The sequence below is a fragment of the Leptinotarsa decemlineata genome, unplaced genomic scaffold (assembly GCF_025532065.1).
Source record: "Leptinotarsa decemlineata unplaced genomic scaffold, Ldec_3_MD MMD2_tig00026307_RagTag_RagTag, whole genome shotgun sequence".
NCBI classification, from domain to species: Eukaryota; Metazoa; Arthropoda; class Insecta; order Coleoptera; family Chrysomelidae; genus Leptinotarsa; species Leptinotarsa decemlineata.
The window spans coordinates 1,516,500-1,544,153 of record NW_027412681.1 but is presented as its reverse complement, the minus strand read 5'-3'; the positions used below and the strand labels follow the sequence as shown (position 1 = coordinate 1,544,153).

Below are 27,654 nucleotides of genomic sequence, written 5' to 3'. Positions count from 1 at the left end.
CATGGAAAGTACTCACCTAAGAACTTTAGCAACCCTTAGTTTGGAGCATCTGGGGGATTTGCCTTCTGGGTGAATACCAGAACTGTCACTCCAGTTATTGAACAACTTTTGAAACAACTCTGTTTCCATAGAGCTGGAAACTATACATAAAGAGTACTCACCAATGAACTTCATCGACCATTATAGTCTGAAGAATCTAAAAAAATTCGTTATTGAGGTGAAAACAAACAAGTACTGAAATTCATAAACAATATTCTGACCGACACGGTTTGTGTCAGAATCATTTACCGTTATTAATAAAAACAAATTTCACTTCTTTTGAGGGGATGGAAAAATGATTCCCCCTATGAATGTCTCCATGATCTCCTAATTTTTATACCGATGCCGCTTTCAACTGTCGAATAACTTCACAAAATACCAAATTGAAATCTTTCAACCACCCTGTATATTTTTAAGTTGATGTTGGTTTCGTGGTAGATGTGAGTTTGTGAGTTTTTGTAATATATTCGATCTGTGTATTGTTTTATATGTCATCAGTCTTTTAGAATCAACGTTTTTAGATGTTTTTCGATATAAGTGTGATGCTTTTGATATGAATTGATTTTCCTCCCCTACAGCTAAAATGATTTGAATTCCCTGAAAGAATCGATAAAATTAAAATGAATAGCTGAAAATAACAATTATATTGAGCAAAATAACTCTGAAATGAAATAACAATAAAAGAAAACACAAGCAACAATTGAAAATTGAACGATTGAAAAGAAATAAAAAAAGTTTGCAAGCCAAATTACTCCGCTAAGTTTCGATTGTTAATATCCACAATTGTTTCCGGGTGATGACTGATATCATATCATCTTAGGGGTTCAACTCAGTACACCTCGAACTTCACTGTTTGAGATCTCTTCCATCTGGAGAACTGCGTTTATGTGGAATAAACTACCTGAAAACGTTCTTCCCAATGGATTTTATCTCCAGCCATCTACCACTCTCCGTCACAACAATCTCCATGTCAAAAATTTCTAATGCAAATGATGAATGAAAATTGATTCAATTTCACAACCGATTACTCCATTCACCAGGCAATACAAAACTGAAAAAGAAATAGCTTTATAATAAACTGACAAGGGTGTGCAAAAAATACTGAAAAATGTTGAAAAAGAAAGAAAGAAAACATTAATACTCAAGCTATCAGGTAATCCCGATAGTTTTGTCCGTTTTTATGAGTCTACTTTTAACTGTAATATACCAGTGATTACTAATTCAATTTTCAATCTTTTGATTTCTAATATTCATTAACCATTCACATGAAAGAATATTCTTCTGATGACAAAACCTCCTTTCAGTATTTTGAATGTATTCAAATAACTCTCTCTATAGTGAGATTTTCATTTGACAAAAAATCGCGTTTCACCAGACATTGTACTCTTCAGGCGCGTGCATTACTAACTACATTAATTTCTTGCTTCTTACATATCGTAGTAGTTTGAATCGTATTAACTTTCACTATGAACTAATATTTCTTTACGATTTTAGGAAACAACCTCATTAAATTCAACATTGAATAGTGATCCCTCCAAAACGACTTTTTATAAAAACAAAACGTTCGCTTAATCATTGCTTTCATATGACAGTCCTAAAATCTTTCGAGAAGACGAAAATCGATTGTCTTTCCTTTCTTCAAGTTAAGTAGTCTGTTCTCTCATCTACATTTGAAGACGTACTTCAACGAGAGGAGGAATATAAACAAAATTCGTCTGCTCAAATGGAAGGGCTCCAATTCTCCAGTGAATCCATTACTTGATTCTCTTCCGCTTCACGAAAGTCGAGAAATTCATATCGAGTAACAGAGAAGTAATTATCAAGATATTTCATTTGAAAACCTGTTCACGTGTATTAAAAATATTATTTCAAGAACAATAATAGTAATAATAATGAATCGGCTTCATCTGGTATTCATTGGCGCAGTCTTGTTGAGAGCTACTCAAACTCAAGCAACAAGCAACACTCCATAATGAATACAAACATACAGAAAATCAAAAAAGGCAATTGAAGGTGATAGTAGAAAAGAGAAAAATGAATAAAAATAAAAATTGGTGATTATCACCTGAAGAGTTGATGAATCAAATTGATCTGCTTATTTATTTATGATTTATCTATGATGCCTGTTGTTGTTAACTTGTCTAACTAATCTTGATGAATCGCAAAATGGACAGATGCAAAATATTATGGACAGACAAAAAGATCTATTAAAATAAGATATAAGGAACACTTACCACACCTAAAATATGGAAGACCTGAAAAATCAGCAGTCGCCCATCATATTTTACAACATAATCATTCCATAGACTTTAGTTCATTTAAATTTTCCCTCTAACACATGATAGGTTCACAAAAGAAAGACGTACAATACAGGAAATAGCAGCCACTAACGGTTTCTCGAGGGGTGTTGTAGATGACATAATTAGAAAGAAGAAGTTTAGGTTAAGAATGAACGAAATCTCGACTTTCAGAAAGGACAAAAACCAAGATAAATACATCTCAGTTCCATACCACCAATATACGAGGAACTTTGTAAAGATTTTCAAGGAACTAGATATGAAGGTGGTTTTTAAAACAAGTCATACACTACAGAGCCTTTTGGGAAGTCCAAAAGGCAAAGTCGAGAATTCGGAAAAGTCTGGAATCCACGAAATTGAATGTAAGGACTGCGATGCAAAATATTATGGACAGACAAATAGATCTATTAAAGTAAGATATAAAGTAAGATATAAGGAACACATAGCACACTTGAAATATGGAAGACCTGAAAAATCAGCAGTCGCCCATCATATTTTGCAACAAAACCATTCCATAGACTTCAGTTCATTGAGATTATTCAGACAAGTTAACAAAAACAGGCATCTAGATGACTATGAGAGTGTAGAAATAAGTGAACATAATAATATTATAAATAACGATAGTTATTATATTAACGATAGTTATAGCTTGTTGAAATAATATTTCAATATCAGATTTACCTGGCTGTTAGATGAGGCTGTGAGAGTTCGAGGGCATATAGTCGAAGTAAACGATATAGTGCACATTTAAAGTTGGCGACGCTCTCAAAGGCCAAAAAAACCAATACATAGAAATCAACCGGCTGCGAACCAGTCCACGTGGACTGTAGAATTGGCAGTTCGCATTGGATAATTTTTACTAACCGAGTTTTATGATTGACTGAAGAGTCATAAAATTAAATTTGAAGTCATTTTACGGTGACGAATTCAAATCGGGGAATGCAGGGATGGTTATCGCCGTCGTGTCATGTTCAGTTCAGGAACTGATCGCAATTTGAGTGTTGAAATTTGATATTGGTGCAGTTATAATTACTTGAAATTTTTGTTATCTGTTTAAAACGTGGCGTCCTTGGACAAGTACTGACAGTAATAACGAGTGTGATAACAACGCAGACTTTTTCCAGTATAGTGATTCCAATGGCGATTGTGAACAATGCGAAAAAGAGATGCCAGTGAATAAGAGTATGTTTCAATGTATATAAGTATCTACATCTCGAATTTGGTTTCAACTGTTACAAAAGCAAGGAGATTCCTACAACTGAACTCATAAGGAAGAAATTGAATACTTCCGGCCATAACGTGAGCTGCTGTGACGAAACCCTTCAGAATTTGATGAAGAAACTAGGATTTAGATTTGAAATAATGAACGTCAAGCAGTTATGGAAAGCAGAAGTATAGTGGAATTGCATAAGAAGTACTTAAATCAAATAACTAAATATAGACAAGAACAACGGCAAATTTTCTATTTGGAGGAAACTCAGTATGACACTCACGATACAGTTACGAAAGGGTAGACTGATGGTTCGAGAATGTGTACGCCTTACATGCCTGCAAACAAAGGATCGCGACTAATCATTGTGCATTGCGGAGGAAGTAAAGGGTAAGTTACGAATTATTTCGAAAAAACTTAAGGGCTGCAATGTTAACTATCATGAGAACATGGAAGCTGATATTTTCGAGGAATGGTTTAGAAACACATTGATCCCAAATTTGGATGTGAATAGTGTAATATTTCCTATCATTCGCGACGGCTCATCAAAGTACCGAATAAAAATTCGAGGAAAGGTGAAATATAAAGTTTTTTGATGGATAACAATTTGTGTTCTGAAGATTACTTTACCAAAAACCAACTACTTGAAGTTTTACAGACGAAAACATTTGAAAAAGTGAATGCCATTGAGAGTATTGCTGAAAATTATAGATACAGCATACTGAGACTTCCACCCTATTTTTGTGTTTTCAATCCCATCGAGTTGGTTTGGGGAAAGTTGAAACAAAGCATCAGGCGTAAAAATAGTTTTCCAAAATTTGATAAGACGATAATAGAGCTAATTATAGAAGAAGTATCTGATATTACCGAAGAAGACTGGCAAAAAAGGATTAAAAAAGTAATTTCAGTTGAAATAGATTATATGGAGATTGGACACTTCCATATTAATGATGGAAATAAATTCATTACTGATTTATATGATGACAGTGATAGTGAAACAGAGAATATGAAAGAGGAATTATCAGAAGCTTCCGAAGAAAGTTGGTGAAGTGTTTTGAAGCGATCTATTACTTCTGTACTTCTGTATCTGAACTTTTCTTTCAAAGTTGAACTGAACCCTGTTATTTGAATCAGTACTTTCCCACTATAGCACTATATCGTTTACTTGAACTAACCAAAAAGTGCATATTACTACTGCTTCGATGATTTGAAAAAACACTGGAACAGGTGTATTATATTTGAGAGAGACTATTATGAAGGAAACAAAATTTAAAAATTGATGTTCACATGATTATTTTTGAGAAAAAATAAATTTCGTGGTTTTTTCTGAAATGAGAGCGGTAAAACTAACACACTTGGATCACTAAAGTGGTCCAAAGTTGACTACAATCCTGTATGTTCAACAACGACACTGCTTGAGAACTCTTTCATTTGGAGAACTGGCTTAGTGTGGAATAAATTTTCGCACATGCACCGCACAGTGCTTGTTTTCTGTTCATACAAAAATATTTCTATCATTAAACCCTTCTGTAGCTTTTCCCTGAAGGTGATAATGAATTCAATCGAAATATTGGAAAAACTTGCGTTATAATATTACACTTCCTTTCTGCTGTTTACTCAAAGATACTTCCTAAGTTCTAATGGGTTTGGTATCTCATAATTTAGACACATCCGAAGTTTCCTTCAGTAATTTCCTTACATCTAGCTGAAAATTTCACCTGAGGAAAATCACCCGGAGATGAAAACTAACCCAGAGTCTCTATAATCAACTATTTTCCATTCACAGGAACTTTGTTCTTCGCTCGATTTCTCCTTCATAATAATTTCCCGAAATAACAAAGGACTTGGAAAATGTAGTTATTACGGATTTCGCAAAGCATTTCATGTCTCTGTTGCTTGATAAATCCCCGTAATGGATGAACCGTATGAACTTTGGGGAATTGCCAGGAGTTGTCGCTGTTAGGCATTAATACCTCCATAAATTTCGTTGCATTAATAATTTTGGTGGCTTGCATATATGGAACGCCGCTTGGTAGGGTGATTTATCTTAAGCTCAGAGAAAGAATTCATCGGAGATCGAACGTGCCTACTTTTCAATTACTTGGTAATTATTTTTCAATTATGAATGCGCTGACCTGTTTTGTCGGTGGTTTATGAATAAATGTAGGCAAGATCTCTATAGAAATATTATATAGAGCGATGAGGCAAATTTTTCAAATTGTAGGAATTACCGGGTGATTTTTTAGGACGCATAGAATTTGATTTTTAAAACAACACAAAAAATTTGAAAAAATTGTTTATTGAAATTGATATAACGACCAATATAATTTAATGTTTGAAGATGATTTCATGCAAATGTTGTCCGCGGCTCCGTTTTAGATGGCCCATGCGCAAGGTCCACTTATGGCACACTCTCTCTAACATATCGACCGGTATTTCACGTATAAATGCTTCTATATTGGCTTTCAGAGCATCAGTCGTCACTGGTTTATCCCTGAAGACATGAGCCTTAACATGACTCTACAAGAAATAATCCAAAGGCGTTAAATCACACGATCTAGGCGGCCAATTGACGGGCCCAAAACTGTTCACCGAAGGGGGCTCTTAATTGGACCATTGTTTCGCGTGCCGTGTGGCATGTGGCACCGTCTTGTTGAAACCACATGTCAGGCATGTCAAATTCTTCCATTTTTGGCAACTAAAAGTGTCAATCATCACACGGTAGCGCTCGCCATTCACAGTGACGTTCCGGCCATTGTCGTCTTTGAAGAAGTACGGCCCGATGATGCCACCGACCCATAATCCACACCAAACAGTGACTTTTTCGGGGGGCATCGGTAGCTCTTGCAATGCTTGTGGCTGGTCTTTACTCCAGATGCGGCAATTTTGCTTGTTAATTGCTTAATTCAACCAGAAATGAGCCTCGTCGCTGAACACAATTTTTCTATAAAAATGTGGATCTTCCTCCAACTTTGACAGGGCCCATTCACCAAATGTTAGACGTTGTGGGAGGTCGTGTGGCTTCACTTCAGGCACCAGCTGTGTCTTATAAGGTTTTACACCCAAATCCTTTCGCAAAATTTTCCACGTAGTGGAGTAACAAAGGCTCAATTGCTGCGAACGGCGGCGAATCGACATTTCACGGTCATCACGAACACTGGCGGATACAGCCGCAATATTTTCTTCGGCCCTCACTCTACGTATACGTGTTGGTGGTTTAATGTCCAATAATGTAAACTGGGTTCGAAATTCAGTCACAAGCTTCCGAATAGCTCCCTCAGTAGGCAGACGAAACTGCCCAAAAATTGGAAGAAGTACACGATGCACTTTCTTCACCAGCATTAATTTTGATAATAAAAATTTATACTTTGCAAGCGTTGTTCATTCGTAAGTCGATTCATGGTTGAATTATAGACCAAACTGAACAAGTTTGACAATGACACGATCCACGCGTGATCTGTCAAAAACAGTGTTGCCAAAAAGATACCTCACTCATTATAATAGAAACAATTTTCATTATTGAAGTAGACATAATCAATTTTTAGTCCATCCCCACAATCCGGAAAGATGATTTAGTATAAATGTTTGATGTGGTTCATTCAGAGGCAGAATTGTCAGTCCATTTTTCTATCATGGTTCTTTGAACGGATCCCTTCACAATAATTTATTAAAAAGAGTGTTAGAAGAGTTTTTCAATAATCTTGATCTTGAGGCTAGTCAGATGATCTATTTTCCGCAATATGGAGCACCAGCACATAATTTTAGTGGCGTAAATAGAATGTTGCGAGACTTTGTTGGAAACAGATGGACTGCTACATATGGTCCTGTTGAGTGGCCTCCTCGTTCGCCAGACATAACACCTCTAGGTTTTCATTTTTGGGGTTTTCTGAGGAATGAGGTGAACAATGGCCGAGTTGTGTTGAAAGCAACACGTAGTGTCAAGAGAAGGGCTCAAATATGTGTTCAACAAAAAGGCGGTGCTTTACCCGATATTTTATAGCTCTTCATTCGCTAAAACAAAGAATTTTTTTGTACTAGTGAAATAAATTAAGGTGATAGGATCATTGTTGTTGAGAATGTTATTACGAATAGAAATGCATGATAAAATATAGAGTGTTCCATTTAAAAAAATATCATTTTATGAAATATTTTGAAAACGCAACTGTCATTATTTTTTGTTTTCGGCATCGAGAAGGACAATGAAAATGCTACTAGTTTGTCCATTCAACGGAATTCGTAGTATCAATAATAACGGTGTTGGCAATGGTGCCGACTTAATTTGGAACACCCTGTATATTATTTATTCATCAACTCTTTCACTCTAAGCAGATATTCAGAGATGTGTTTCGAGTGAAGATTAATTGAGTATCTAGATGGAGTTAAGTTTGCCTCCTATTTGCCTGTTTATTCCTGCACGTAGCAATACATATCCGTTTCTTACCTACTTTGAAACAAAAAAAATCATGTAAAACTTCTGAACGGACTGAACGTTCCACTGTTTTTGTTCCAGGTAAAGTGGACGAAAAGGCAACGCAACTCCACGCGATAGCATCGCTAAAGGTGCTGCTAGACGCTACGAAACCTCAAAACGGCGCTGCGACAAGCTCGGCAGCCAATCATATCAATACAGCGACCAAACAAGAGACTATGCTGGCGCCTTCCAGCATAGCGGACATGCCCAACGGCGTGGCCAGTGCCCTAACAGACATCAGTCTAGATGCGGTAAGTGCGATTCGTCGATCTTCAGCAAGCGAGCTTAAATCTTGTGGTCTTTGCTAAGAGCATTTGACTGAGTAAGCTCCTAGAGCAAGGGTAGAAAATTATGACGGTTTTTTTGGAATATCCATATTCTTTGGTTGGTAATTCACGAATTTTCATCATTTACTATTATTCATCAGTCAAATAGTGAGTTTTGATAAGTTTTCGACTGCACAATCTCATTTTTCTATCCATGATTGATTTCTTCATGTATAGCTAGGATCATCTAGATATGTTTTCAAAGTAGTGAAACTCAAAACCATTATCTACTACGGTTAGTGAAGAAGAGTAAGCATTGAAGCACGTACCATATAATTCGAATTTTCTCAAATGGTCACCAGACCAAGGTATCACGAATTTAATCACCATGGTGTAGAGCGAATACACGATGTCTTTCCTTAGGTGCGTCTGGCCAGATTCGGTACTACTTATGCCTTAATGTTCACTCTTTCTAGATGTTAGTTCCAGGTTAGCCTGGGATCTCTCATCACTCCCAGGTATGTAGCCTCTGACAGCTGCATCTGTTCGCCTCAAAGTTTTAGAGGTCCTAGGCTCTTCATCTTGGTCCTCTTGGAGAATGCTAGTGGGGAATAGTCTCTGCTATGGATTGCTTCCTACACAGACCTGTAAGGTGATGACAGATTCAACTGGATTTCCGGTATCTTCTGTACCACACTGTTTGTGGCCATGGATAACCTCCTAAATTCTACTTTACCTCAACTGATTTCTGGGAAGAGCCTTCTAGGAAAAACCTGCGACTCAATGCTTCATAGTGTTCTTATCCAGACTAGAGAGGACTGGATCCTCCGCGAGGTCACCAGACCAAGTCATCACGAATTTAATCACCATGGTGTAGAACGAATACACGATGTCTTTCCTTACGTGCGTCTGGCCAGATTCGGTACTACTTCTGCCTTAATGTTCACTCTTTCTAGATGTTAGTTCCAGGTTAGCCTGGGATGTTTCATCACTCCCAGGTATGTAGCCTCTGACAGCTGTATCTGTTCGCCTCAAAGTTTTAGAGGTCCTAGGCTCTTCATCTTGGTCCTCTTGGAGAATGCTAGTGGGGAATAGTCTCTGCTATGGATTGCTTCCTACACAGACCTGTAAGGTGATGACAGATTCAACTGGATTTCCGGTATCTTCTGTACCACACCGTTTGTGGCCATGGATAACCTCCTAAATTCTACTTTACCTCAACTGATTTCTGGGAAGAGCCTTCTAGGAAAAACCTGCGACTCAATGCTTCATAGTGTTCTTATCCAGACTAGAGAGGACTGGATCCTCCGCGAGGTCACCAGACCAAGTCATCACGAATTTAATCACCATGGTGTAGAACGAATACACGATGTCTTTCCTTACGTGCGTCTGGCCAGATTCGGTACTACTTCTGCCTTAATGTTCACTCTTTCTAGATGTTAGTTCCAGGTTAGCCTGGGATCTCCCATCACTCCCAGGTATGTAGCCTCTGACAGCTGTATCTGTTCGCCTCAAAGTTTTAGAGGTCCTAGGCTCTTCATCTTGATCCTCTTGGAGAATGCTAGTGGGGAATAGTCTCTGCTATGGATTGCTTCCTACACAGACCTGAAAGGTGATGAAGCTGCCGATTCCCTCGCAAAAAGAGGAAACGGTTTCTCCAGACCAGAAAATGTCATTGGCATCTATTTCGTTGGGCTTATATTCAGTTCTTTTTCCACGGTTCACCTTGTTATAATATTCAGGGTCTGCTGCATGATCCCCTCATTATGTTACCTCAGTATTTTTCCATTTTGTTCCACAATACGCAGTAACTCGGTACATAATAGTGGAGACAAAACTTCATCACCAGATACAATAAAGATCAATTGAAAGCTAGAAAAAGTACTTTCTTATGATAATTGTCAGACCAATGATCACGTACAGAGCCGAAATATTCACAACGAATGGTTGGTTCAAACGAAGCTTTCTGGTGTATAGAGACAGATTCAACTGGATTTCCGGTATCTTCTGTACCACACCGTTTGTGGCCATGGATAACCTCCTAAATTCTACTTCACCTCAACTGATTTTTGGGAAGAGGCTTCTTGGAAAAACCTGCGACTTAATGCTTCATAGTGTTCTTATCCAGACTAGAGAGGACTGGATCCTCCGCGAGGTCACCAGACCAAGTTATCACGAATTTAATCACCATGGTGTAGAGAGAATACACTATGTCTTTCCATAGGTGCGTCTGGCCAGATTCGGCACTACTTCTGCCTTAATGTTCACTCTTTCTAGATGATGGCTTCAGATTACCCTGGGATCTATCATCACACCCAGGTATGTAGTTTTAGAGGTCCTAGGCCCTTCATCTTGGTTCTCTTGGAGAATGATACAGTGGTCTATTTCGTTGGGCTCATAGTCAGTTATTTTTCCACTGTTCACTTTGTTATAATATTCAGGGTCTATTTCATTTCAAACTAAAATGACTGAGTCATCTGCATAGCCCAGTATTTTTTCCATTACTCCAGAAAAGGCAGTAACTCGTTACATAACAGTCTGGGCAAAACTTTATCACCAGATACAATAAAGATCAATTGAAAGCTGAAAAACTACTTTCATGTGATGATTGTCAGACCAATGATCACGTATAGAACCGAAATATTCACAACGAATGGTTCAAATGAAGCTTTCTGGTGTAAGAGACTCAACTGGATTTCCGGTATCTTCTGTACCACACCGTCTGTGGCCATGGATAACCTCCTAGATTCTACTTTTCCTCTACTGATTTCTGGAAAGGGCCTTCTTGGAAAAACCTGCGACTTAATGCTTCATAGGATACTTATCCCGGCTAGAGAGGACTGTATCCTCCGCTAGGTGAAAATGTTATGAACAGAAAGCCGTTGGTTCACAGATCGACAAGACCTTGGTTTCTGGTACAGGTATATACAGTTGCGGATCCAGGACAAATATCTATCTGTATAGGGACATAGGCATAGCTAAGCGGCTCAGGAATCACTTGTCTCCCACCAAGTAACGTCTAAGTTGATAGTGAACTACCTCAACGGTGAGACTTGGGGAATTGTCTCTGCTATGAAACGGTTTCGCCAGACCAGAACATGCCATCGGCATCGCTTTGGGCTTCTGAGAAAATTTACGAGGATGGGACCATTCCAAGCCATTTATACTCCCTTCGGCTTCCTTAAGGATCTGGTCTTCTTTCTCATAAATAAGACCACAAGTGCTAAGCTTGATTATTCTCTACTATATATGCGATATGATGGTCAGTAGCAATGTGGATTCTGAAAGTGAGGTGTGGTCCAAAACTTTCTGCTACTGGAAACAAAACATCTTATGAAATGTTGAGTTCAGTGATGTAAATGAGACTTTCCTTTTGGTTTCAAACTGAAAATCACCACTTTACCTTCTTGAGGTGGGAGTTAAAAGAGCCTCAAGGCAATTTGCTATCACTGAAGTTCTTAGTACATTGGAATCATCCGGGTGTGTTGAGGATGGCATTTTAATGGTTGATTCATCTTTAATCGATACAGCAGCCTCCTTTGTACCAGATGAAATACCAATATTCTCAAAAGAATCCTTTCCTAACATTAAAACCTTTCAAATGCGGATAATAATTCATCTGCTAGTCTGCATGTTATAACTAATTAACTTTTTTGACATCTCCTAAAGCAACAGTCAGTAAACTAGCTCCCAAAACCCAAATTCGTCAATGTTGGGTTCGCGAAACTGAAAAAAGAGTGATTCCACTCATCACCTCCACTAAGAAGATCAGATAAATTAATTTCGTGGCGTTTGCTAGAGACGAAGAACGTTAAATTATTTCAGATTGTCAACATCATTAGTATTGATGACAAACATTTATTACGGAAAATGTAATAGTTTTAGATCCGCCCACATCAGACAAAACAAGCCTAAAAGACGTGATCTTTTTCAACTTGCACCTGGTGATTGACTGCTTTTGAACAAAATATTTTCTCAAAGTCCTGAACTTACTCTGTAAGTAACTAACCTGTTACTTACACCTTCATAATTCTTCAAAACATATCCATCAATTTGTTTTTTGTCACAGATATTTCCCAAATTTGTTTCATTTCAGACCACTTGAGAATTTATAAAATTCTCTTTCTATCGATGTACCACAAGTGACCGTTTATATTCAAAATAGCAACGTAAATGCCATTTCCTTCAAATTCAATATGGTGGCACTACAACGTCCTCTATAAAAATACTCTCAAACAAGTTGATGTAATGAGAAACAAAAAGGAAGTTTAGATTTTGGAAAAAATTTGAGGACTGGAATTTTTCACCAATTCACGTACTTTTCTATTTTTCAATGTGATTTTTTACTTCATTCAACTCGAAAAACTTATTAGGCAGTAGTATTTTTAAAACCTTGACATCACAGTGTATTTCTATCACAGAAAAATGTCAAAGGGACTATGCGGTTCATTCGTCTGCGCCAATAAAAAAGTGAAAGTTTACAAGCTGCTCTCTATCATGCTGGGTTATTGATTACTCACTTACTGGCACAGAAAAAACCCGCATAGTATATTTGATCTTCACTTAATGAAAGAGGTACCCTTCAGTGTACAGGAGTTGGAGGAAAACTTTGAAATTTTTCAATGAAAACTGGAAATGTCTTCCTTAGTTTCTCACTTCAAAAATATTCCCATAGATGACGCCACCATTTTGAACAGTATGCTACCTGTAGTATGTTCTGCACTATGTCCGTTACCCCATAGTCTTTGTTGATATCTACCGCAGTCGTAAACGAAACAGCGAGCACAATCACCTGCAAACCACCACCGACTGACCAGAAATATAATTTCCACACAATTTCGAATATTTTCACTTTCAAAAACTGTGTATTCTCCCAAGCTTGGCCCAGTTTGACATTAGGAGCTATTCATAAATTGGTAGAATTTTATTTTCTCTTCTATTTTGTGGCAATGTGTGGAACTAACATTTTTAATCCAGTTATCCAGTTATCCATCCAGTTATCGACGTCAGTCAGCACAAATTGAAGAAAGATATATATAAAATGCTCATGAATTTGGCTTGTGAAAGAAATTTTTCAAAACAAATTCACTGTGAATTTACTGAATTTACTCAACAAGGAATATGGATATCCCAAATGAATATTAAATATAGGATTATTCAAAAATGATGGTTTTGATGAAACATTCCACAATATTTCACTGTTTGACTTGAATGATTCTACCAAAACTCGAGTAACTTGATTGGGATCTTTTCAAATATCGAGGATTGATGGTAATGATATACGTGTGAACATCATATTCAATAATCACAATAAAATTACTCGATATTTCTCTGCAGTGAAATTGTTCCTGATAAGGTGAGATATAGTATAGTGTATCTATATGATAATCCAATCACCATATCTTAGAAATAGGAGATACCTTGCTAACTTACCAAGACAAGTGGGTTACACCGCCTTCAACTTCCATGGAGATATTACCGTTTTCAAAAGCCAATGTTATGAATGAGTGTCATTGAGAAGACCTTCAGGAAAACTTTTAGTATAGGAGTTAGTACATCCAAATTATACAAGGTTCTCTTTCGTAAAGATTTAGCCTAGAAATATTGATTATATTCTTATTCAATTATAAGGTTCATTTGTGTTATTCGTTCTCATTTTGACTCTATATTTGTATTTGTGGATCATAATTAGTTTCAATCTATCTGCTGACCTTAGATATGAAACTTTTCCGGAAAGGTCCCTTCAGATTTAATATGATCTTTTTCTAAAATGGGCTGGCAAGTGTTTCAAAATATTTCTCTAATAAAACACTAATATCATTCTTTCAGCTCTTAAAAATTTAAAATGCCTCTTGTGAATTCCTTATTCAATTATAAGGTTTATTTGTGTTATTAATTCTCAGTTTGACTCTATATTTGAATTCGTGGATCATCAGTTAAAGCAGTCATATAATATCATTCTTTTAACTCTTAAAAATTTAAAATGGCTCTTGGGGATTCCTTATTCAATTATAAGGTTCATTTGTGTTATTCATTCTCAGTTTGACTCTATATTTGCATTTGTAGATCATCATTAGTTTCAATCTATCTGCTGTTCTGCAGTTTCAATATGATCTTTTTATAAAATGGAATGCCGATTGTTTCAAAATATCTCTCTAATAAAGCACTCATATCATATTATTCTTTCTGCTCTCATGAATTTAAAATGGCTCCGTTAATCAGCTGTCGCTCCCATACGAACGACAACTCTCAGAAGTTGAGAAACTTGTGCGAGCTAAGGACTAACGAGGTCTTACCTTTTAACGTGTGATTTCTAACACGGTGGATTCCTTATTCAATTATAAGTTTTATTTATGTTATAAACTGTCAGTTTGTCTCTTTATTTGTATTTGTGTATCATTACTTGAAGCACTCATATCATATCATTCCTTCAGCTCTAAAAGATTTGAAATGGCTCTTGGTGATTTTGAGACAAAAACAAATCTTTCTTGACAGTTGCCTCTGGAGCATAGAGATTGGATCGATCAAGAATGAATACACTATTATATTTATTTTAACTAAACACATGAAGAGTATCAACATCCTTATTGTTTTTCAAAGTGATTCTATTTTCTCGACAAAACAAAATCAGGAACAATTTCACTAGGAAATACTCTACTATAAGAACGTTTACTGCGTATTATTAATTTGAACATAGCAATACCCATGGAATCCCGATTCAATTGTAAGTTATTTGTCTTTGGTGTTATATGTGAGTGTTGAATATTTTGTTGATCTGTTGTTTCAAAACCCCAAAATAACCTAAGAATGCGGTTTGTTCCCTGTTTTCTCATAAGTTGATTCCTGTAAAACTATCGTGAAAAACGTTGTGATATCGACATGATCCACGTAACTTCATAGTCTCATGATGCAGAACGAAATGGTGGAGAATAGAGTCCAAATATCTTTGTTTTTCAGGATAAAGAGACAATGTATTTTCAAAAATGGCATTCATATCTATGACTGCATAGATACATTCCTTTCGTATATTCTATACTCTCAGTTAGATAGCATAAGTTGTTCTACCATGTTCAAACTCAATTTTCAATAAAGTTATCTGAAGAGAAAACTATCAACTTTTTTGATCAGGAAACCTCATTGTTTCAAGACTTTTCATGAGTCAGCATGTAGCAAGTAACAAGCAATATGCCCCTGGTAAAATACAACCTAGCTCTTGAAAAAGTACGGTTTACAACCGATGGGAATGTACATGAAACCAGAACCTTTGGTGAGGACAACTACCGCTACAGAGAGCTGCAACTTTTTGTGAAATGGGATGCTCATGCATCCCATTGATGACGTAAATAAACTCAGGAATCTAAATTACTAAACTGTGTGTCTTTGAATGTCCATGGATTATAATTATTTTATTATTATCTGAAATGTTTCCTTCTGAACAAAATCAGCAGACAAATAAACACAGATATTGAATGAACTATCACCTTAGACAAGAAATCAATGAAATCATAGCAAATCATACTTTTTTCTTGCAACAAACTTCGCAGTTATGTGGATCAGATGAACGCTATCACATGTCGTTAAATCATTTAATGAAACCTAAGGAAAGCATGACCCAAAGAGGTAGAAAAAGACAACTGTATATGAAATACTAATTTGTTTGTTTTAGATTTATTTAATGTCTTCCCCAAAGACTATAACTTCAAAACTACAATTTCATAGTCGCTTGCAAACATTAAACAAAGTTTTTTATTTGAGTTAGTCTACGAGAAAACTCTCTCATTCCTGAGTATTACTTATGTTCAGTTGTCTTTCAAATTCTTAATCATTGAACCATTAACACCAAGACAGATATACAATTATCATAACCTAAGTTTCCAATCGTTCCTTCCAAACCAATCTGTAGACTTGTAGTTTTTGTATTCTATGTATTAATGTTATTGCTGAATACTTTCGTGTTTTATGTGTAGTTTCTCTATCGAAAATTTCACTAGATTTTACTGAAACATAACGAGAATATTTCAAATACTGTCACAAAGTAATAGAACGTATGAAAGAAGAAAGTTCAGTAGTTTTCTTTCCTCTGACCGAAAACAAGATAGAATTTTGGTGGTACCAGGATTGTTGTGACATTGGCATTCATAACGTTTCGCCAATTTTCGTCATAAAATTGAGTAGAATATGAGAAAGTAATATTTGTACTTTCAGGATTCAACCTGTATCTGAAATAAAATGTTTCCTGAAGAAGAACCTTGTTTTCACATGAACTTAAATTTCCATGTAGAGTGTCAGTTTTAAAACCTAACGTTCCGTCCACCTTTCATATTTTGGCACTTATTTGAAAACTAAATACAGTGTGTAACAACGAAAACTTATCAGAGCCGTTTTTGAATATAAAAAGTAAGATTTTTAAAAAAATCTTGGACACTTTGATTTCTAATTAAAGGGAGACACCTTTCAAACTAATCAGATATTTTATAGTACGCACCCCCTCGGAGGGGTGCGTCCGACGACCCTTATTTAGATAGGGAAAGTAGGTCGAGTGGCACCTTGTTTTAAAGGTCTTTCGAATACCTTTACAACTCTGTTGAAAGAAAATTTTTGTAAGATTAGTTTTCGAGATAATTTGAAGATTTAAAGGTTGTGTTTATTGAGTTCAACTCTTTTTAAAATAAATCAAATTGTTTTTAAGGTACAATTTACGTTCAGAACTTTCGTAAAAAAATTGATTTTTGCTTTTTATGACAACCTGCTAATAAGTGTCCATTTGATTTCGTAAAAAAGTAAGAATTATTTGTTTATTACGAGGATATTTTTTCGGGGAATGGGGTTGGTTACCACCCTTACATTTTAGGTGAATTGAGTGGCACCTCCTTATGAAGGTTGCCTTTCGACGTGGATATTTTATACTTCTGATAAAAAAGTGAATCATACTAAAAACTCACCTACACAACGAATACAACCTGCTGATTTCCTTGAATGCTGATGACACAGAAAAGTTTAAAAAACTGTTTTAGGGTTAATAAATCCCAATAATTGTTTAAAGCACACACAAAAAAAGTAACACCTAATAAGGGTAACTCACATAGGAAATTCAGAGTAAATGTTCAAAATGTGCGCCATTTTGCTCCATGCAACAATAAAGATTTTGTTAGAATTTTGCTCTTACATTATTCAACATCTCAGGAGTTATAGCTCGGCATTCACCAATAATTCTACGACGTAATTCATCCAAATTGACTGGCTGTGTAGCATAAACTTTAGACTTTAAATATCCCCACAAAAAGAAGTCCAGTGTTGTTCATTGTGCTGGTCATTCAATTGGACCTCTTCTGCCAATCCATTGTCTTTCAAAATGATTATTCAAAAAATTTCGAACCTGCTGGGCATAATGGGGTGGTGCACCGTCTTGTTGAATATTGATAAATTCATCTTGACATCTTGGATCCTGTTCAATTATTCCAACTATACGAGGTTGTATTGCCTCTTCAAGGAGTTGTGAATAAGAATCACCGGTTAAATTTCCATCAATGAAAAATGGACCTATAATATGATTACCTAATATTCCGGCCCAGACATTCAACTTTTGGGGATGTTGGGTATGTATTTCTGCGTATTGTGTTGGGTTTTCATCCAACCAATAATGGCAATTGTGACGGTTCACGCAACCATTTAAATAAAATGAGCTTTTGTCCAAAAAACAGATGTTATAAAACAGCTCGGGATTTTGCATTGATCTCTCACTCATGCCTTCACAAAACTCCTGTCTTCGGTCAAAATCATCCTCATTGAGTTCATGAACAAGTTTAATTTTGTAAGGATGGAATTTGTGGTTTTTAAAGATTCTCCATGCGCTCATATGGCTTATTCCGGCCATTGCTAATAAACCTCTGGTACTTAACCTGAGATTGGCGATGACTTGACCAATCACTCCAATCGCATTATCGTCATTCACTACCCTTCTCTGAACATTTCTTTTCTTATTAAAAACCGAACCTGTCTCCCTTAATTTTGTGACCAAATTCAGAACATGATTTCTGCTTAGGTGTTTACCAGGGTTTTGCTCGTTAAATAAAATTGATGTTCCATTAGCATTTTGGTCGTTGCCAAAAAATAAAGCAATAACTGAAACCCTTTCAGCAGTAGTGTAAGGCATTTTTAAACAAATAACAATACACGACCCGTTTAAACAAAACAATCGAACGAGTGAAAACTGGAAGAAGAGAAGTGGGTATTGATTTTAAAAAAGGGATTTTATTTAACAAAAAACTGATAAGAAGAACTGCTCGAAAATTTTTTTATTTGGGCATACATGTTACCGAGTGGTCTGTCTAATGAATCATTAACATGGCAATTTTAACTTCATATTATCTCGAAAACTAATCGTTACAAAAATTTTCTTTTAGCAGAGTTGTAAAGGTATTCGAAATACCTTTAAAACAAGGTGCCACTCGACCTACTTTCCCTATCTAAATAAGGGTCGTCGGACGCACCCCTCCGTGGGGGTGCGAACTACAAAAAATCTGATCAGTCTGTAAGGTGTCTCCCTTTAATTAGAAATCGACGTGTCCGAGCTTTTTTCAAAAATCTTACTTTTTATATTCAAAAACGGCTCTGTTAAGTTTTTGTTGTTACACACTGTATATGTAAAAATACGTCAAATTCATTCTTGAGAAAACATTTTGAAAGTTTGTTTAGCTCTTTCAGCTACTTTTTCAAAAATACCTTATACTTGACCTTTCTTTTCAGTACTTTCAGTAAAACCTTAAAGATATTTGAGTACCAATTGTTTTGCAATAAAACTAAAAAAAAGAAAGTAGTTCATCTTTTCAAATCTTCAAAATGACCAAAATCTTCTGAACATCAACTGTTATTCTTCTCTTCAAATCTTCCAAATTTTGAGCTATGTTTTATAAGTCGGGTGATCGTGTAGGCCATTCTATTGCTCCTCTTCAATCAAGCTATCTTCCAAGAAATTTGTCATTAGCAACTGTCTAACTGTAAGAAAGTAGTATAGTGAAGCTCCATCTTGTTGAAAGGGAATTTGATCTTTCAAACTAGTTGTTATTGAGGGGTATGTTATTTCCTAAAACATATCCAAGTAGAGCTCACCAGATTTTCATCAATCAATAAAAATTCAATAATCCTATTCCCGAAAATACCAGACGAAACGTTCACTTCCTCTGCATACTGTGTGTGATTTTTCCGAAAAAGTCGCAGATTTTCATCGCTCCAGTAGCGATAAAAATAAAACAAAGCAGTAAAGCAAATATTCTGTGAAATATTTTAGTTTTCATTCATAAAATCCGTCATTTTTTCACGAAATTCGATTCTTTTGTCGGAATGGTCCTCATAAAGCTGATTCCTTCCTTCCTTTGTAAGATTGCCACAGTTTTGTATGAAGAAGGAGAAGAAGATAGCCAAAACCTTCCTTTCTTGAGAGTTTGACGTGTTTTTTGCAACTTTTAGATTTCCTTTAAGGGTCGGAATATACAATACAGGGCGATACGTTTTCAAATTGACTCGCCGTATGTCTGTTATCATTGTTGATAATTTTTAAAATTTCAGTCACCAAATAAAATGTAACATTACTGTTTCTCTTTTTCCTCTGCAATATTAGCAAATTTGAAAAATTCTCCGTATGTTTTTCCATTGCACTCTAAACTCTCTATGACAAACCCACAACCTAATACACACATTATTTGTATTTATTATGTACCGAGACCTCAGCAGGCTTATTCCTGAGTACTTTTGCAAAAAATTCAAGGTAAATTTTGGTAGTTTTCGAAATAGTACGTAAAGAGTTGTGCTTCGCTTCAAGTATTGGTACGCATCGCCTATAGAACACAATCAAATTCTGTAGAAATATAGTTGACTTTCTCGGTATCGCAGGTCAATACCATAAGAAGAAGATGTATATCCGGTCTCTGAAAATGAATTTGATTCGGTTGGCTTTAATAAGGACACAGCACTAGTAGCACTAATAATATTTACATCAAATTAAGATTCTGTTAGTGTTCTCGAATACTAGTTTTCCATCTTAAAGTTTTCATCCCCCTCTGTGAAATTATCAGCAGAGGGAAATCAATTGAAGGTGAACGTGAGTGCAAGAAAATAAACCCTTGGAAAACAGAACTTCCATCACATCTGGTCTCAAAGTCATTGAGATCAAAAATAACAAACTTCAAATCATCAGACAACAAAGTAATAACAAGCAAATAGAACAGCGATCTAGAGCGATCAATTTATCACTATCCCTGATAAAAATCACAGATTTTCACAAAACACTTTGTATCCAATACGCATTCCACTACATTATGACGTACTCTTGAGTTTTCAGAGGCAAACGCACAGGTTGACTTTCGATTTTTATAGGAATTTATAGGAAGAGAGGGTCTACTAATCAACAGTTCATTTGATGTGCTACACTCGTCAATCTAACTATTATCAACGAAGATACAACTTAGTGCCTTTCTGACATGCTGCGCCATCGTTGTTTCTTCTTCGTCAATGAATTCTGCATTCCTTTCTCTTCCATTTGATGTGCTACATGTGACGATGCGAATATAATTAGCGACACGTTGCACTTCGGACATGTTGCGCCATCTTTTCTGTCCGGCGCCAACGATGTCATCTTCAACGTTTTTTATGTTTTATCATTATTATTATTCAACCCTCATCTCCGAATTGAATTCTATCTAGCACAACCAATATTTGTTCCGTTCATCCTGATTGGCTGACCAACGTCACTCTGTTTTCATAAATTAAGTTGTGTGTTACACAAGGTTCCGCTTGGAGGTCCGCTTGGGCAACTGAATCCTACTTCACGGAATTGCCGATGACATCAGACAACCGCCAACAACATCACTATCATCAGTTTACAATTACTTCCAATATCTCATGTTGGTGTCGAGGCTAAGGACAAAGGCTACCACGCCAACGTGAGATATTCGTGCGCTAAGATGGGTGCTCGGGGGCTAAGCAATAAGGGGGCCAGAGTAAAGGGGGCCCAGAGGCGAAGCCATAAGGGAGCCCGAGGCCGCCGATGGCCACTGGGACTACGTGACTAGCGCGATTGACTAGGTGGTCTGTCTCGTTGAAGTGAGAACAATTTGAATTTTACGATGTGCGCGCGGTAGCTTCTGATTTGTCGACTGGGTGATGACGAAAATGGAGAGCGACTCTTCCTACTCGACTGCATCCGAAGTAAATTACAGAAATATTGTTCTCGCTTTTCAATACTTGTCACTGTAAATCAACTCATTCACACTCACACAGGAGGCACTGTGTTAAAACAATGAATAAGGTTCACCTATTTGTTTGAATGGAATTAAAATAATATCGGAGAGTCTGAGAGTCAAACAATTACTGAAGGTTCTATACTTCTTCATCGAAGGGAATAATTATCAACCTGATCAGTAACTAAATATAAGGGCTCGCCTTTGGGTTTAGTGCATTAAACCTTACAATGCGTGATCGTGACCCCATCTCTAAGAATCATCGAGGAACTATCGATTGTCTTCTGTCTATCAGGATCTAGGTGCTCCGATATTCTAACCAGCTGTTCAAGGACTGTCTTAACTTTTGGGATCCAACTTTGGTTTCTATTCCCTACTAAAAACTTCAACTACAAGCTCGATTTTGATTCGACCCAAATTACGAAGTCGACCACCTGCTTGATATTTCGCCTTGAATTTGTCTTAATTCGCTTGGCTTGGTGAATATAAAAATTTCTAATTAAATCACCACTACGTCTTCTTCATTTGAAGCCAGGCACAGGAAAGACCTTTTCAAAATTCCATCCTCCACACATGGAATCGGTTTCGGGCTATGTTACAACTTGTTCCATCAGTCCCTTTAAACATGTACACAGAGAGCGACCACCGGTTTTAAGTATGACATCCTCACAAACCTGGGTAAATATCGTTGTCTGTACCTTACTGCTCACTTAACGTTGATCACAATGACCAAATAAAAGAAGAAGAATACTTGGCATCATCTCATCTGCCTAACTATTAAATGAAGAAGATAAATAATTAATATAGAACTCAAATAGCTGTCAGAATTATCGACTTCGATTGATAGAGATTACTGATTGGTCAATAGGTAGTTCGATGAACAGATACATGTACAAACCAGATAAAACTTATTGTTGGTCGTTGTTGATTAGTAACAATAATTTTCATCTGGTTTGTATCTGCTGGATACCTGTTCTTTTAACTACCAAAATTGTGAAAATCTGTAGGTATAATTTTGTTTTTTATGTTTGTGATTGCATTGATAGAGTTGTGCCCTTTTGAATAGATGAATGAATAGAATAAAATTTCCAATCAAGAAAGAAACACTTGCTCTATGTCTTTGAATAAATATCCAACCAAATTGATACCCAGGAAAACTATCCAGACAAAGCAAACCGATCAATTTCATTTCCAGATTACCGCGATACATTCCCCCTATCGAAAACATCTCCAGCATATCCAGAGCAACCGACACTGACGTCAACCTCATCCAGAAATCTAAATACTATCCGTTACTCCCACAAGATAGCACAGTTAGTGGCACAGCACATCATTAGTCGATGTTGCCATTGTTCACGACTCCACTTGTATATATGTATACGTTGCAATCACATCATTGTGATATTTTCGGCGTTGCCGGAGGCAAAGAAATTTCTTCAGATTTAAGGACTTTCATTATAATGTGAAGAAACGATTTTTGTGTTCAATTAGTAGAGATGTGAAGAATCGCCAAGAATTAGCCTCTGATATGATTTGATAGACCAGCTTATGAATAATAATCAACTATATTTTCATGAATTTGAAATGAATTCCTAGTGGGTTGATTGAAAACATCCTGGACGGACTATGGTGGATTAAATATTCAGAAATGCCTTTTTCTGGACATTACACTCATTTGTTCATTGAACAATCGAAAATATACAGAACATTGAATATACAAACGTTGGATTGAACATTTTTGTTCCTGGCGTAGTTATTGATTCGGCAGATATGGGCTGAATCAAAACTAGTTATTTACCTTCATCTATCCAATAAATGAGCACTGTTTCATTACGAACACGATGATATCGGGGGGTTTGCGAGGAATTTATCCTGAATGACTGTTGGAAAGCTTTGAAAAGCGCAACTTTGATACGAGAGAAGACTAGACCAGCTAACACTAGACTAGAGAACACAGCTCTGTTCTGGAGCAACAAGAAATGAACAAATAACATACGAACTCTGTTTCACCAGTGGGACGTACCACGCGCATCCGCAATGCTGCGTCCTCTTGTATCATTAGTGACAGTTCAGTCAGGCCTTTTTGACGCATCAAAATTTTGCATTTCTAAGCTTGACAACAATCATTCCAACCAAATTTTTTTGCAAACTAACCTATACCTATACTAACCTATACCAACATTAATATATTCTATAGGCTTCATTCTTTCGATTGGTATAATATTTGATCAATAAACAAATGAGCATAATGGTGAGAAAACTCATTTTTTAACTTTCAATTGAACATAGTCTGACCAAAATTATTTCAGACAACCTATCGGCCATTTATGAAAAGATACTTTGGAGTCGGTTCCATTTCATCATTTTCAATGATCTTGGCGTCAAATAATCATGATCAAGTGAAAACAAGTTATTCTCTGTTACACTTTTTATATAAACGGACTGACCTGCAAACCCTTCGACAGAAAGCTTTTTGTTTTGTGTATATTTTTCTGACAAATGATAGATTGGTTGTTTTATGCTCTGCTTAGACGAGTTCTTGAATTGACCGATGTTGCAACAGTCGACGATACAAGTTGATACATCGACATAATTGTGAGAATGAATTGTGTAACTGTTTTTGGATTGGAGTTTGTTTTTATACATGTATATTTTACGTTGTACCTAGGGTTTTTCCATTCATACCGGATAAATAATAAAAAAAAGGAATCCTTCGTCTTCATCTGTTAGAACGTCTCCTAATTTCCAATACATTTTCTTGAAAATGTTGAAAACGACCTTGAATATGGCTCATTCATGGTGAAGTTAATCAATTTTCATCGTGAAATTCATCTTTATGAGTGAAATTGATGTTCTTGAATGTCATTTCGCAACCTCTCTTCATAAAAACCCTATCATATTGATGCCATCTGGTGTTGAAAAAGAATTTCAAGTCGAGTGCGCGTAATTTCACATTTTTGTAACCGGAAAAACCGAAGGATTTTTATGTTAAATCTGGCAACGCCAGATGTTGTGCTTTTGTGTACTTATCGGGGTCCTGATACGTTTAATCAACGTCAAAAGCACCTCTTCAAAAAGCCTCGTAATTACTGATCGATTCATCTCTTCCGTTTGATGGGGTTGAAAACAAAGGCTTTTATATAATTTTTCAGAAGTTTTGTGGTTCGCGATTGAAAGGGATTGTTTCGAGGGAAAGTGATTGAATTCAGATAGGGTTAGTCTTGGAGGGTTATTGTGATCCCACTTCTGAAGCCAAATAAATGGTAGTAAACGGAGATTGCCTTTTATGTTTTTACAAGACACTATAATATTGCGACCTCTGAAAGGGATATCACGATAATCGTGAAATTCGTGTTTATCACCCTGAAAGCAACAGCAGCTCAAAATTTGACAGGGTGGTTAGTTGACAGTGAGTGTTTGTAAAGGGAAAGTGTGTGGAAAATAGAAATCACCCGGGAATTTTTCCGGCCCAGTCGTCGCCCAGTCGCCATCTTGAAAGTTTCATCTGTCAATTTTACTTCAAAATAAAGTATTCGTGCATAAAAAGGGGGGGGACATTAAAGAACTGCACTGTATAAATTCCGTGCAGTGCATCCCGAAAAAGTCACAGTTTGGTGTGGATTTTGGGCTGGCGACGTCATTGGTCCATATTTCTTTGAGAAGGACGTTGGCCGGACCATCACTGTCAACGACGAACTATATAGGTCGATGATTGCCATCTTTTTTTTGGCCTGAATTAGATGATCTGGACACGAATGACATGTGGTTTCAACGGGACGCCGCTACGTACCACACAGCTTATGCCACATTGGATATTCTGCACGAGCAATTGGAGAGCATGGTCAGCTCACGTAGAGGTGATATGAACTGGCCACGATGTTACATTCTACACATACTGGTATATCAAACGAATAAAGAATTTCAATGATATCTCACGACCACTTTGTTTTATTGTAATTTAAAGATAGGAAGCGTACAGTGGAAGACCCAGGCTGATACTTATAGCTTATATCCGTTTGTTTAATTGGAAATCATTCCACAAATATTTGATGATGAAATTCGGAGACGCCAAGCCTGTCACGACAAAATTATTCAGTTATGTACGAAACCCTAACCGAATAATTCGATGAATTACCATGCCGAATGTATGGAATTTCTAGACGTTTCCGAATCTACCTCAACACCGAGTGTACATAAATTATTCATAAGATAAAGGTTCTCTTAGTAGTAAACGTTTGGGCACTCTAACCCGCTGTTTTATTCACCGTAAAGTTTAATTATAAACGGGATTAATCTTGCTAGCGCATTAGGGCCGGCGTGTACACGATATCAAGTGCATTATGCATTTCAGGACTTTGGAAATTGGTTCTGCTTACTATATGCAAACGACTCTAACCGTTCATGAAATTGGAGGTAGGAGTGAAAACGAGGATACTTCAATTATTCAGTGGGGTTCATCCATGGCAGAAGTACTGACTTTCAAGAACTACCTCAAAATTCAAGGAGAGAACAATATAACAATAATAATAACATCTGGCAGGCTAGAGTCGGAACAAGATGGATGGAGTGTATTTCTGGATTATTCAGTCAGTCCCCTCCTCTTTGCATCTCACTATTGATAGTATCCGTTGCGCTCAGAAATTTTCGAGAATATTTGTTTGAAGGTGATTGACAGTGTTTCATGATGAATTTCACTAGTTCGGACTTCCATTGTCTAATATTTAAAATGATTTGAAATCCCCGAAACAACTGAAAAAGAAGAATTGAAAATGAATAGCTGCAAATATCTATTATATTGAGCAAAAATAACCTGAAATGAAATAAAAGTGAAATAAAATATAAGTAAAATTAAAACGATTCAACAAAAAATAAAGAAATACAAATAAATATAAAAAAAAGTTATGAGATTCGAAGCCACGTTAGTTCACGACGTTTCGATTGTTAGTATCTACAATCGTCTTCGGGTGATGACTGGACTGATTCCTCCGAGAGATGACTATCTATGGGTCGTTCGAGTACTTTCACTTATCCCCGCTTTCCATTTTTCCGCTTCACTGGTTCAGTGGGAGATGACCGTTTGGCGGGAGTTGGCCATTTTTCGCTTGATGATGGGTTTCTATATGTTGCGTATCTCTACGCTAGCTTGCCGCATGTATGCGGTATGAAGTATATATGGATATGATCTTGTAGCAATTAAATTTTCGCTACTTTACTTTGTTAATTTTAGAAGTTTTTCTGTAGAGACCTATGGTGGTATAGTTGCTTGCCTACCATCAATTCGGACAATTCTCTTAGATCAGATGTCCAACTTTCGGGGCGACCCGAGTTCGTTCGTTTGTTTCCGTGTTGGCGTGGTCCTAGATAGCTAACGATGCCAAGAGGCAGTGTAGACACCTCGGTTTCTGACCGAATGTAGCTGAACGCGTTGGGATTTTTACCCATTCAGTCTGGGTGAGTGGCGTGGAACGTGTCAACAATGGCAGTTTGCACCATCTTCACGAGTAGGGAATGGGAAGGGGAAGAATTCTCTGACGGGAAGTTAGTCACTCCGAGTCACTCAGTCGGTGAGGAGGTGAGTTGATTGATGGTGGAGAGCAGCGGTCGTTACGGAAGAAGGGCAGAATTTGTCTGGTTTTGGCTTCCCTTTTCCAAAGTTTTATTTAGACCCACAAGACTCCATCGGACGATCACCCTGACGCCCTTCCCGAACAGGGTTACGCCGTTGAGATCAAGTCCATAGCCTCCCCACGACTTTTGGTAAATAAAAAAATAACCTTCGCCAAGAGAAAGTTTTTAGAGAGGACAGATTTTTTTGTTGAAAGAATAGTTTTTATGGAAGGATCGTTCTTGGAAAAATAGTTTTTTCGTTATTTCGGAGGAATATAAATTGAAAGAGAGACAATTTTTTGGAGGAACCGTTTTTGGAACGGATTATTTTGGGAAGAAAGACAAACCATCATCGGGATATGCTTCGTATGATTTTTGATGAAACCCTTTTGAATTGTAGAAGTTTTGGACCCCGCTGAAAATTCATCCAGGAGAATTCCACCGTTGACTCCTACCACGGCTCCAGTGAACAGGTTTTATTAATATTAAGAACCATTTAATTTGTAAAATCTGATTTTGATACTCAGGT

General features: G+C 36.7%; 1 protein-coding gene across 5 annotated transcripts in view; it reads left to right on the top strand.

Annotated features, from left to right (window-relative positions):
* The window catches only part of Nckx30C, a 163,779-nt gene that overhangs the window by 74,633 nt on the left and 61,492 nt on the right, over positions 1–27,654 (top strand). For all 5 annotated transcript variants that reach the window (XM_074181188.1, XM_074181184.1, XM_074181186.1 and 2 more), the window contains one exon: positions 8,057–8,268. In XM_074181188.1, the coding sequence (XP_074037289.1) occupies positions 8,057–8,268 (212 nt within the window). The remainder of the gene's footprint in view (positions 1–8,056; positions 8,269–27,654) is intronic.